At 33.9% G+C, this 14424-nt stretch overlaps 1 protein-coding gene across 1 annotated transcript in view; it reads right to left on the minus strand.

The window, feature by feature from the left end:
- LRBA (LPS responsive beige-like anchor protein) overlaps positions 1–14424 on the minus strand; it is a 620537-nt gene that overhangs the window by 545873 nt on the left and 60240 nt on the right. Inside the window, 2 exon segments of the mRNA XM_032464781.1 lie at positions 3290–3390; positions 3615–3846. Of these exon segments, the coding sequence (XP_032320672.1) occupies positions 3290–3390; positions 3615–3846 (333 nt within the window).

The following is a 14424-nucleotide window of genomic DNA, read 5'->3' on the forward strand; positions in this document are numbered from 1 at the left end:
AATGCATTAGGATAAGCACTTTCTTCCACAGACACTGCTGAGAGATTGTACACTAGGAAAACCTTTCAGAAAATAACTTAGTCATATTTCAAGAGTCTTTAAAAATGTTTATTCCCATTGATACACTATTTCCATATGTGAAAATCTGTTCTAAAGTAATAATCAGAAAGGCAGATACAGATACAGGGATTTTTCACTGCACTGACATGATAGCAAAAGCTACATAAATATAATGTCTGAGCAAAGCCTTGCTCTTTTTTTTTTTTAAACTAACAATGGTTCATTAATTTTTTTCTCCTTTATCCACTACACCTATTCTCTTCCTACTCCCAATCCCATAAGCAATTATGTTAACATGTTTAATCTTTTTATATGTATTCCTTCAAAAATGTGTTTCTGTATGATTTTACTTATAATTTAAATGATGTTGGGTTAGATATATCATTCTCTTTCTTACTTTCTTCCTGCTGTTTGGTATCTATTCATATCACTCTACGCACTGATTCTAACTGCTATGTCATAATCTACTCCATGCATCCAATACATTTTACCTGTTTACTCTAATAGACACACATGTTGACAATTCACTGCCATCAAAAATAATGCTTCAGTGAACATTCTCATGTATATTTCCTTACAGAACTATGTGACAATTTCTTGGAACATGCACTCTCCTTAACTCCTAAGTCACTGGATATGGGTATAATTTAAGTGACTAAGCAGTGCTAGATTGGTCTTGAGTTTGGATCCACTGGTGTTCATTCCAACCAATAGTACACAGGTTTAAAATAACTCTAATCCCCCCAATTATACTTGATATTATCCAACTTTATAATTCTTGATACTAATAGATATAAGGTGACATATCAATATCGTTTTAATTTAAACATCTCTAGTTATTAGTGATTTAGCATTTATTTGATTATGGGGTTTCTATCCCTGTAAATAAATATTTGTTCATATCCTTTGCTAGTTTCTTCTAGTTTTCTATATTCACCAATGTAACAAAAAAAGTTTTAATTACATATTCAGAATAAATAAATTATTTGAATATAAATCAAACCCAAAATCAAACCAGTATATGTCTTCTAGATATGACACAGTAACAAGAGCTACACTTACCAACTCACCATAAACAACTAGAAAACTGAACAAAATGTATGAAAGAAAACTGTTTTCAGGCATAGAAAAGAGGTAGGTAAAGACTGTGAGCCTTGAGAAGAGGAAACAAAATGAGCCATCAGAGGACCCTAACTTTCTACCTGGAGTCAATTTCCATATCACATTTCACTGCACAGGGAGAGGGAAACCAAAGAGAATCTGTAAGTCTCACTGAGTTGATGAGGTAGGAATTGGAAAAAGGATAGTGTGAGGTGGATAGAACCTTCAGGGTACAGTACTACAGAGGAAGGGCCTATGCAGAGAAGAAGCTCCAGAAATCTGCACTCACTGTTTGACATTAATACCAAACTGTTCATTTCTACCATAAACTCAACAAGATTTTGAAAGCTGTAAGTCAAAGAATCCCCAGAGCTGGTAGGAAGCCATAAATTGTTGAGACCCTAGTAGGTACTATGGAGATCGTCTTGCACGACCTGTTGCCTCATGTCTGAGAATCAGGGTCATTTATAGGTAACCTAGAAAAGTCAGGCCTGAATAACAAGGCTGACCTAGCCCTAGAGTAACAGCCAATCTGGATCTGACCAAAAAGACCTTTAAAACTAGCCTGAAAAAATAAAGTTAATCCACAAGTAACTTATTTGCCTCCAAAAACAGTCTAACAATCTTAAATGGAATACGACAAAATCTAGCACTGAACAAGGAATAACTCACTTTGTCTAACATCACCATGTCTAAAATCACTAGCATAAAGGTGGGTGATAGCTCAGTGGTACAGCGTACGCTTAGCATGCATGAAATCCTGGGTTCAATCACAAGTACCTCCATTAAAAAAGAAAAAAAAGGAAAATATGACTTATAAGTAAAAGGAGAATGAGTGAGCAAAAAACTGATCTAGAACATGACAGATTTGACAGAATTAGTAGACAAGAACATTAAAGCAACTATGAATATGCTACATATTCCCAAGGATTTAAAGGAAAACACAAATGAGGCGGAAAATGGAAGATATTAAAAAGAGCCAAATGGAATTTAGAGATTAAAAACATATGAAATTTGAAAAAAATTTTTGAAAGTTTTAATGAATGTTAACACACTGCAAAAGAAAAGATCAATTACCTTAAAAACAGCAATCAAAGCAATCTAAAATGAAGCACAAAGAGAAACAACTAAAAAAAAAAAAAGTTAACAGTTCTGAGGGACCTGAGGGACACTACCAAGACTAACACACGTGTAACTGGAGTCCCAGAAGGAAGGGAAGAGGGACAAGAATATGATATTTGAAAAAATAACGACCAAAATGTTTCTAAATTTGATGAGAACTATATTATAAATCCACATGTGCAAGAACTCTAATAAAGATAAATACAAGGTAAACCACAGCAAAAAACATAATAAAATCACTGAAAATCAGTGGGGAAAATCTTAAAAGCAGCCAGAGAGCTAGAGTTTGATACAAAGATGCTACAGAGTCTAAACGCTTTAACACAATAAATTAGAGTGTGCAATTACAGAGCACAAATGTAGATATACCTAAAACAGAACCAGATTAAGGATCAGCTGGCTAAGTAGTTGCTACAGCAGTGTTTTCTAAAGAGCTCTAAATAAGCCTAGAAATGCAACAAAAATGGAGAAAAATTTACTAGTATTCCTCTAAGGAATAAGTAATTAAAGGGTAGGAAGAAACAGTTTGATAATGTACCTGGAGTTCAACCTCAGTTGACCAGCAGCATCCATTGCAAAGGACCACAAAACTGCGTCTAAGGAGGGTGCATCCAATTAACTGCAGAGTTTTTGTTCACTGAGTGGGTTATTCAAGTTTAAGGGCCACAGCAAAACTACTCAGACTGATACAGAAGCTAGGTGCTGCTACCCAACATTTTTATTTCTCTGTCCTCATCCTTTTCCCCCCAAATGTTGAATGTATATTTAAAACATAACCATTTGAAGAAGGACCAAATTATCCACCTGCCTGGAACACCAAGCTCTCCTGGTCCACAGTTGTGTCAAGTCGTAACAAAAGCAGCTGTATACGTCTAAATACGATTCTAATTGATCTCTTCCCCTCAATTTGACATTTATCCCCTCTGCAACAATACCAACTGCTTAAAAGCCACTAATATGTTGGGGGGGGGGGTTCTTTCAAATACCAAAGAGTATTTAAGTTTACCCATTGTCCTTTATCTCCTTGAAGTTTACTGAAGAACAGCTTTAGTTCTCGAACTGTCAAATTGTAGCTAGCCAGCACTCCCAACATGTCAACTAAAAGATCTGGAAACAAAGAAAATACAAAAATTAAGCTACTTGTATTTCTTGAAAAATTAAAATATACTAATACACTGTGGTTACTTAAGAGTTTGGAAACTAAAGTTCCAGATACATGTTAAATGCTCAAATACTTCTTAAATAAATATTACTATATAAAATAAGAAAAATAGAGTACTTAAGAATCAAACTTCATTTCTTCACATCCATCATAGTATAGAAAGTCATACCTGCTATAATATTGTCAACTTTTTCAATTTTCCCAAGCACTTTTTCAACAAGGCCTACTTCAGTGCAGACTTGAAGATTTCGTATACTCTTCTTCAGAATGGCTGTAAACATGCTCCAGACTTCTGCTTGGCAAGTAACGTCACATTTTTCAAGGAGGTCCACCATGCAGATGATACTCTCACCTTCTTGAATAATGAAATTCATTTCTAAATCAAACTGCCCTCCTACCAACTTCCAAGGAGGGGGGAAAAGAAACATTAAAAGTATTAGTACATATTCAGTATAACTAGAGTATACTGCTAAGCTTCAGATTGGCAGTAACCACCCATATACATTCTTCTCTACCCCTACAACAATAAAAAGATCTTACACACATACACACACACACACAGCTCTAAAAAATAAAGCTTCTAAAGAAATACTCAAGTTAAGATAGCACAAAGTCAGGCAAGACTTAGAATATAAAAATGGAGATATTTTTCAACAAAAACAAATACAGGATGTCATAGGGAAATCACTATCTACTGCCCTGATACTAATAAAGGTCTAATTTAGCTCCATAATTGCTTCTAATTCAATATTTCATCTATGAATTAGGAAGTCTGTGAGCTACTCACAGCAACCTAAAGGTCCTTTGCACACTCTACAAGGTATGGGCTCACAGCAAAAATGAAAAGCTGAAAAAGGCTCAGAGTAAACATAAAACTGACAGTTTTTATTTGTCAAGTTCTTGGTTTATTACACCTATCCATTTTGATCCCCTTGGTCAATAATCAGCATACCTTAAATCTAACTTAAACTTAGTCACACACTCAAAGTCAGGAACCAAGAAAACTTAATTCACTGATACTATCAGAAAATCCATCCAGAGAAAGCTATACTGACCTATTCCTATCTTGCCAACTCACACACAGCTTCCCACAGAGGGCAAGTGCTATTAATTTTAACAAACTCCAATGGTTTAAAGTAAAACACTTTTAGAATTGCCTTTGCAGGTCTATCTTTTTGAACTGGTATTTTTAAAGGCAGACAATTTTACTTCACTAGTTTTATTTATTTATTTTATTTTTAGAGGAGGTACTGGGGACTGAACCCAGGACTTCGTGCATGCTAAGCAGGTGCTCTTGAGCTATAACCTCCCTCCGAATTGATTTTTTTTAAAGATCTCTGTCAGAAAGTTACATGCATGATTCACCTACCCTCCTGTCCTTCTGAATATGTCTTTGTTCAGTATGCTTTCTTAAACCCAAAAGGTAGGCCAGAATTGGAAAAAGTGAACTTTACAAACAAAATCCAACAGCTCATAACATAACAGACATGAACAAATAGTTTACTCTAGAAAAAGCAAAGACAGTTCAGAATTAGGAAATCAATTAAAAGTCCTTGCAGCCAGGGATCAATATGCACCCCAGGTTCTGTTAAAGACACACACTGGCATGCAAAAGAAGGAATGGAAAAATGAACAAGGGGAGGCAGTGTCTGCATGCAGGGAACTAAGAGCACCTGGCAAGCACAGTGGTAAAGGCTTTGGGTTCTTCTAGGAAAGCTCTGGCAGAGATTTTAGTGTACAACTCTTTGCATCATCAGTAACACGCAGCATAGGGAGCTGACAGCTGGTTTCTGCTAAAAGAGTCCCTTGGCGTGACCAGGCTGATCCTCCTGGCTACACGGTCCTGGCTGTGAAGTATGTGTGCCTGGTTCCCAAAGCGCACCTCAAAATTCTATAAACTACGTAAGAATTCTAGAAACTTGTTTTTTTGCTTTTGTGGCCATTTGTGACTACTATTCGCTTGTTTTGTCTTTAACTTTTTATTCTGAAATAATTTCAGGCATTTTAAAAAATGCAAAATAGTACAGAGTTCCTGTGTACCTTTACTCAGCTTTCCCTAATATGAATATATTACATACTCACAGTACAATCATTAAAACCAGGTACAAATACTACAGATCTTACTCAAATATTGCCATTTATCATACTAACGCCATTTTTCAGATCCAGGATCAACATCCCCTTAGTGTCTTCTCCAAACTGAGACAGTCGCACACACATTCTTTGACTTTCATGATTTGGACATTTTTTGAAGTGTATTTGCCAGTTATTTTACAGACTGTCTTCCATTCTGAATGTATATGTCTAAATTCAAATTAAGCATTTTTGGCAAAAATATCACACAAGTGATGTGTGCCCTTCTCAGGGTATTTCTGATGGTAACTGATGCCAGTTATGTCTCACTACTGATAAAGCTAGTAGCTTTGATCACATGCTTAAGGAGGCATCTGTCATATTTTTTCCATTTTAAAGATACTGTCTTTCATTTTTAAATTATTAATTATTAAGCCACATTTAGTCAAAAGGCAGCAACATGTATAAATATTAGGAGAGAGGACTTACACTCCAATTATTTTCAGATGATACGATATATATCTGGAAAACTGAAAAATTACTATAAATGAGAAAAGTATTTGGTAATGGAACTACTGAATAGTTAACAACATGAATCAGTCTCAAAAGAATTATGCTAAATAGAAGCCAGACACAAATGGCTACCTTAACGACCACTAAAAATGTATTCCACAGACACGTTTTGGTAATGATGTTACATAGAAGAACTGCACTTTAGCATTTCTACTGGAACGCAGAAAAAACAATACCCCCCCAAAAAAAGCTATAATCTAAAGTCAGTAAAGTTATTTAATTCTATAATAGAATACGACACATTGAAAAGAATGAGGCAACTCCATCTGACATAAAAAAAGATCTCTGAAATATATTGTTTAAGTGAGAAAAATCGAAGTGGAAAAAAGCATGAACAGTAGGTTACAATTTGAGTGTAAAACATATACATATAGATATATATCTAAGAATGCTACACCAGAAACTAAATTGTGATTACCTCTGAAAAGGCAACTGAGCATCTGGGGAAAGAGGACAAGGGCAGGGTTTTTAGTATATATACACTTTGGGGCATCCTTCACACAGATCTAAATAGGTCAAAGACCTAGTTGCAACTAACTTAAGAGACCTTACCTTCACCTTAATACCACTTACATCAATGTTTCATTTTGATCTGTGTTTATTACCATCAGTAACCACCCTCCCAAGAAGCTATAGAATTAATTTTTCAAAGTAATTTCCAAAAAACCTCCAAATATTTCACCAGCTTTTAAATTGAGTTTATACTGTGAGAGCAGTATCCAGACAGGTGTTTTAAATATTTCTCCATTGCTTTAAATATCATAAAATATGGCTTTCAAGGAGAAAATTGATGGCAGAAATTGGTACATACAAATATGTGGCATATTTGATATACTATATGTATGCATATCTATTATACCTAAAAAGCATGCACAGGGTCTACAGTATGTCATGTTAACCCTTTCTAATAGTTATTTGAATTTGATCAACCTTCAAAACACAAATTTGTTTCCAATGACAGGGATCATAATCCAGGTCCAGGCATTGGCTAGTTATTATCTGAGCTGTAGTAATGGCTGTGCACTACAAAATGTAATCTTCCCGAATGTCACAGTAAGTTATGAATATCTGAGCAGCCTAATGCACTTTACTAGCCATGAAATGTGAAAATGTAATCTTATTACCTTTTTTATGGTTGTATTTTTTTTGAATAATGTAGGCTGGAAACTGATGTATAGTCTCTTTCTGCATTTTAGCATGATTTGGTCTCCTTTGCGATATAGAACATTTTTCAAAACTCTCCACTTCAACATATTTTAGTCTTGGCCTGAACTTCATAAACAATTTTTATAGCCACCTTCAGGGTGGCAAAACATGCTTTCTATAGGTTATAGTTTAATGTACAAGATTATAGAAATTTTAAAGCCTATTACTCAAAGAATCTAAATAAACCTTCAGAAGTTTTGTATAGGGACTGTAATTGGGCACAATGAGTATTTTCTTCACAATGATTATATTAATAAAAGGCTTTAAGCTGAAATTAGTCACTAAGCCTAAGTCACCTGTATTTTCAAAAAGCCAAAAAACAAATTCAGATCAGAAATAATTATCTTCTCTTCAAAAGGTTTATAAAACTGGAAAGACTCCTATACACAGAAAATTCTAATACTTCAAAGGAAAGCTATGTTTTCCCTGGAAACTTGCTAAATTTTTCCTCAGAGATGTAGCAGGAGCACTGGACAGAGCATAATCACAGCTTACGCCTCTAACTAGGTAGTTTCTGCTTCTTGTGACAAATCAGCTTTTTTCTTTGGATCTGTCTATTCATTTATAAAATGAACTAAATAGTTAGCTTTATTTATTTACATCTTGAAAAATGTATTGACTTTTTAAAAATTCCAATCTCAAGGAATCCAATTTATCCCTAAGAACCCATTCTTGCATGAATGTGACCCTATACCTGTTTACAGTCACTTGAAACTTATTAATAGGGAGAAACTGAAGAAAAATTACATTCTGACGCAAACTGCAATGTGTCTCAATTTACATTTTCTTCTTCCATAGTAACAGTTACTAGTTTGGTACCTGGGGCCCAGGTGAAGTATCTCACTTCCCAGCTTTCCTGAAGTTATAGCCATGTGACCACGTTCTGACCAAGGACAGGTAGTAATATATACAACCCTGCACATTACTCTTAAAAGGAGCTAACTTTTTTAAATTGAAGTATAGCTGATTTACAATGTTGTATTAGTTTCGGGTGTATAGCAAAATGATTCAATTATACATATATACATTCTTTTCCATTATAGGTTATTACAAGATATTGAATATAGTTCCCTGTGCTATACAGCAGGTCCTTGTTGTTTATCTATTTTATATATAGTAATACGTACATGTTAATCCCAAACTCCCAATTTATCCCTTCCCTCAACCCCTTTCCCCTTTGGTAACCAAAGTTTGTTTTTTAAGTCTATGAGTCCTATTTCTGGTTTGTAAGTAAGTTCATTTGGGTCTTTTTTTTTTTTTAGATTTCACATATAAGAGATATATGCTATCTGTCTTTCTCTGTCTGACTTACTTTACTTAATATGATCATCTCTAGGTCTATCCATGTTGCTACAAATGGCATTATTTCATCCTTTTATATGGCTGAGTAATATTGCATTGTGTGTGTGTGTGTGTGTACACACTAATATATATATTAATACACACACATCTTAAAAGGAAGAAACAATTTCTCTTTACAACTTTCCTCCTTCCTGTTACATAAGATACTGAAATGATGGCAAGAGCTAGGGTAGTCACCTTGGAATGTCTACTGTAAGTCTTATGTTGAGGGTAACAAAGCAAAAAAATGGCCCTGACAATTATAGAACTGCATCAGTAGCCCTAGACCATTTAACTACCCAAATTTTCACCTGAAGGACAAATACACTTCTACATCATTTAAGCCACTGTTTTGGGGGGCATCTCTGTCATATCAGCCTAAAACCTATATTCTGACTAATATATATGCTATTGCTATTAGCTGCACTTTCTCAGAAATTGACAAAATATATATTTATCACCATCTCATATGACATATCCCCATCCCCACCTCTTACACTATAGCAGGTGTTAACTCACTAAGTGTATTTCGAGCTACATTTAAGAGATGGTAGTATGCCCTGATAAGTTTAGAAACAGAAACTACACAGCAGCCTAACCTCTCTGATTGCATTCTTACTAGAAAGCTTAACACTTGCTCTGCGCTGCCAGTATGTCAGATGCCCCTTGTTATAGGTTGAACTGCATCTCTTCCCAAAATTCTTACTTTTAAGTCCTAACCCCCAGTGCCTCAGAATGTGAGCTTATTTGGAAACAAGGTTGTTTCAGATGTAATTAGCTAAGATGAGGTCATTAGGGTGGGCCCTAATCCAATATGACTGGTGTCCCAAAAAAAGGGAAAATCTGGACAAAGAGACACGCACATAGAGAGAACACCATATGGAGATGAAGAGAGAGATTGGGGTGATGCTTCCAAAACCTAAGGAATACCAAAGAATGCCAGAAAACCACCAGAACAAGGAAAGAGGCATGAAAATATTCTCTCTCACAGTGCTCAGAAAGAATCAATCCTGCCCAAATGTTTATCTTGGACTTCCAGCCAAGAGAACTTTAAGGCAATAAATTTGTTGTCTAAGCCATTCAATTTTGGGTACTGTGTTACAGCAGTACAAGCAAACTGATGCACCTTTATATTCTCCAGGGTTCATTTCTGATGTTGCCTACTAAATATCCCAGTGAGGACTGATAGAAACTCTAAAAAAAAAAAAAAGCCAGATCATGATCTAAGAGACCCTGTTCAGCTTATCTTATCTTCTCCCAGAAACTTCATTTAATAGAGACAGCACTGTGCTTTCCTCACAGAAAGAGGTTTGTAACTGGCACTCAGGTTTTCAAAAATAAACAGTATATTGTTGAAAGATACATACATAGGTGATAAACATTTTTTAAAAAAACAAAGGAATGGCTCACACCGAAGTTAGGATATGGATAATTGTCCCGGTGGGGATAAAAAGATTCCAAGCTATTAACACTGTTCTATCACTAATCTGGTGTTGGGTATATGTAATATTTCAGTACATTTATATATTTTACACATGTATCTTTGGTATGTTTGCTACACTTCATGCTATAAAAATTTAAGTGGTTCCATGATGAAGCTATTTCTACAGCAGCTAGAAGAGACATAAATTCAATCTAGAACGGCACAGGCTACACAATACTCTTAGAAAAAGCCACATTCTCTCAGATAAAATAAACTCACAAACCAAAATCAAAAACAAACATGTGAGAACACAATACAGCATAAGGAAAAGTCAGCAGATTTACTCATAACATTACATGCTTACGAACTTAAAATTGTATATTTATCAAATGTATGCAATTATAAATAATTATAAAATTACAATATACTATTATAATGAGACTTTCACATCATGAAGACATACAAGAAAATAAGGGAAAAAAGACATTTAAACATTATGAAGGAAAAGGGGGAAGATTACTCAGCATATTTGAAAGGATAACAATAAACAACTTTCAAAATAAGAAGTCACTGAAATTAAAAATTCAACAGGTTAGAAAACAGGTTATAAAGAGTTGAATAAAGAATTTGGGAAGTAAAAGAGCTAAGGAATGTCCCAGAAGGCAGGAAAGACAGACAAGGAAACAGAAAATACGAAAGAGAGGCTGAGACACATAGAGGGGAATATGAGAGGGACAAACACATGTTTAATAGAAAGGTCCAAGAGTAAACGTTGAAAAGCAGGAAAGATGGTATATCCAGCTATAATAACTAAGACCTTTATAGTAATCAACAATAATGCAAATCCTCAGAATTAGAACACAAAAAGCCCCAATTCTTACACAAAATTTAACACTACAGATACTACAGTAATATAACCAGACTTATTTTGGTAATGTCAGGTCTACTTTCGGATCAAAAATCTCCTGTATATGCACACCAATGTTCACAGCAGCACTATACACAATAGCCAAGACACAAAAGCAAACTAACTGTCCATCAGCAGACGACTGGATAAAGAAATTGTATATTTATACAATAGAATACTATTCAGCCATAAAAAAGAATAAAACAATGCCATTTGCAGCAACATGGATGGACTTAGAGATCATCATTCTAAGTTAAGTAAGCCAGGAAGAGAAAGAAAAATACCATATGCTATCACTCATGTGGAATCTAAAAAAAAGAAGAGAAAAAGGACAGTATTGAATGCATCTACAAAACAGAAACAGACTCCCAGACATAGTAAGCAATCTTACGGTTACTGGGTAAAGGGGTGAGAAGGGATAAATTTGGGAGTTTGAAATTTACATATAAATTTATATATATATATATAAATAGATTTTTTTTAAAGTTTCTTCTGTATGGCACAAGGAGCTATGTTCAGTATCTTGTAATAACCTTTGATGAAAAATATGAAAATGAATATATGTATGTATATGTATTATGTTACCAATATTCAAATGTTTCTGACTATAAGACAGCAATTTCATATGATTTAATCTAATATTTTAATCATATCTGTTCATATTAAATTTTAATCACTTATTCAATTATTTCCTATCAATCTTTTCTACTCAAATAGCAGAAATAATGATCACTGAAAATAGGAACCAGTTCAAAAAATTGTTTTTTATCCTTTTTAATCTTAGCACTGTACTTGACATGTAATGGATCCATAGGATATATACCACTAAGTTTAAGTATTACTCATTATTTTCATAATTTAAAAATTAAGAACAAGATTATACTATATAGCACAGGGAAATATATACAAGATCTTATGGTAGCTCACGGAGAAAAAACTGTGACAATGAATATATATATACGTTCACGTATGACTGAAAAACTGTGCTCTACACTGGAATTTGACACAATATAGTAAAATGATTGTAAGTCAATAAAAAATGTTTCAAAAATAAAAATAAATAAAAATTAAGGAAATAGATTTGAGTTCTTACTATATCCCAGTGCAATAACCAGGAAACCTGAACTCCTACTTCTAGTATCTTAATCTCTCTCCAGAAGATAACGTAGGCACTAAACTCTCAACACTATAATAATGAAGTATTAAGATTCCTGCTCAACCCATTTCATGAAAGCATTTGCCCACATAAAGATCTGTACGTGAATGTTTACAGCACCTTTGTTCATAATCACCAAAAATTGGAAACAATTCAAATGTCATCAGCTAGTAAATGGACAAGCAAGTTGTACAACCATACCACAGAACACTAATTAGCATAATAAGGAGCAAATTACTGATACCATTAACAATATCAATCAATCTCAAAAACATTATGCTAAGTCAAAGAAACCAGACACAAAAGCTGCATATTATATGATTCCATCTATATGACATTCAGGAAAAGGTAAAATCATATGGAAAGAAGTTAGAGCAATGGTTGAGGGGCTGAGGATGGAGGGACAGAATTAACCACAAATAAAACATGAAGGGACTTTTGAAGGTGATAAAAGTTTCAACATCTTAATTATAGTATCAAATATACAAGTGTATCCATCTGTCAAATTTCATAAAACTGTACACCTAAAAAGTGAATTTTACTGTATATCTTAGTAAACCTAAGGTTTAAAGTAAAGTTTTTAAAAAGCAAGCTCAATTTATTTATATCAAAGGCAAGGGAAAGTAAAATCCACTGACTAAAGGTAACAATGTAGAATTCAGAGGCAGAAGACATGGAACACAAGGAAATTAGCAGAGACAAACAGAAAATTTTAATCCTTAGCATTTTGTAAAGTATACTACAAGGAAATTAGCAGCAGCGAACAGAAAATTTTAATCCTTAGCATTTTGTAATGTATGCTACAATCACAAATACCCTGGGAAGACTAAAAAGAATGGAATTACACCATAGTCTCACAATGAGACTGGTTTGGGCTTGGAGGCTTCACATTAATTATTAACAAAGATTATAAAGATTTTCTATAATCATAAAATTCCAAATATGCACATTAAGAGAATTAAAGTAAACTCCATGGGGAACAATTATAATTTCCTGTCAGTCATTCAATATTTTGAACTGAAAATTACTCCCTTTGAGGTTTGTGTCCTCCTCCCACTTACTGTCTCCTGGGTCTTTCACTATTTGTTGGAATGCCCAGATGCAACAGCAGTTTCAGTTATAGGACCAACACACTTATACTGATATAAAATTTCCATTTCTACTATTTCAACTGATCTTTACAAGAACCAAGTAGATCATACAGATCAATTATTGCGCATCTATTTTACAGAGGAACAAAAGATTGCATATTAATTGACAACCAAAACCTCTTGTCACACTATTTGACCAGTAAACTTATGCTTTCCTTACATCTTCATTAATAATCTAACATTCAAGTTGGGTTTTCTATAGTTTTATATAGTGAGCTAAAGTAAGAATTTGATAAATTTGTCAACTTCACTATCTATAAGAAATTAGTCAAAATGCATATCTTACTGATAATAAATTATCATCTTTCTAGTTTTTAAAATCCCCAAGTGTACTAGAAAGTAGCAAATAACCTCTCCTCTCTCATTGTTTGTTGTATCTTTCATAAGAATTAGACATTTTCACTGAACTATGGCATGTCTACAAAACCAGTACTAAGCAGAAAGTTTCCATAACTAAATATGACTGAGAAACACTGGATTAAACAAGGCTAAAGATGTTTACATGATAAAATTCTCAGAGCTTTAATATGCTATTGAGTATTATACTTGTCAAAAAGATTTATAACCAATGCATGGACTTCCCAAAATGTATTTGACAATAAAACAGAATTCCTTTTTCTCTTTCTTTGCTTTTCTTTCTTTTTTTTTTTTTTGGCAAGAGCTTTTCACAGTAATAGCATTTTTCAAAAGCTTTTTTTAGGAACACTGGATAATATATTTGTGCTCTTGAAGCTCATTGCTATGAATATCACAGAATTAACTATCTTCTAGGCAAACATTTAGAAGGCCTTTCAAAATTTTCAGGTAAATGGTTTAAACAACCCATTTATTTTTCATAGGTTTCTTTTTATGATTTATAGAATATAATAATTAGACAAAGAAAGAAATCTTAAATTAGGATTACTTTAAGGGAAAATAAAATACTATCAAAATCTATCACAGTGAACCCCCATCCCTCTGTGAACAATTCAGTCCAAAAGCCAAGTAGGATGGATAATCCCCCACATTAAATTAGAGCTGCTCTGTGTGCCAACAGAGTTCAGCACAAGTAATGTGTGATTTCCAAGACTAGGTCATTAAGGCTTTTATGGCTTCCCTTTAGCTATGGCCCACAAATTTTGATGTTATATTTTTATTTTGATTCAGTTC

This window comes from Camelus ferus, chromosome 2 (assembly GCF_009834535.1).
Source record: "Camelus ferus isolate YT-003-E chromosome 2, BCGSAC_Cfer_1.0, whole genome shotgun sequence".
NCBI lineage: Eukaryota > Metazoa > Chordata > Mammalia > Artiodactyla > Camelidae > Camelus > Camelus ferus.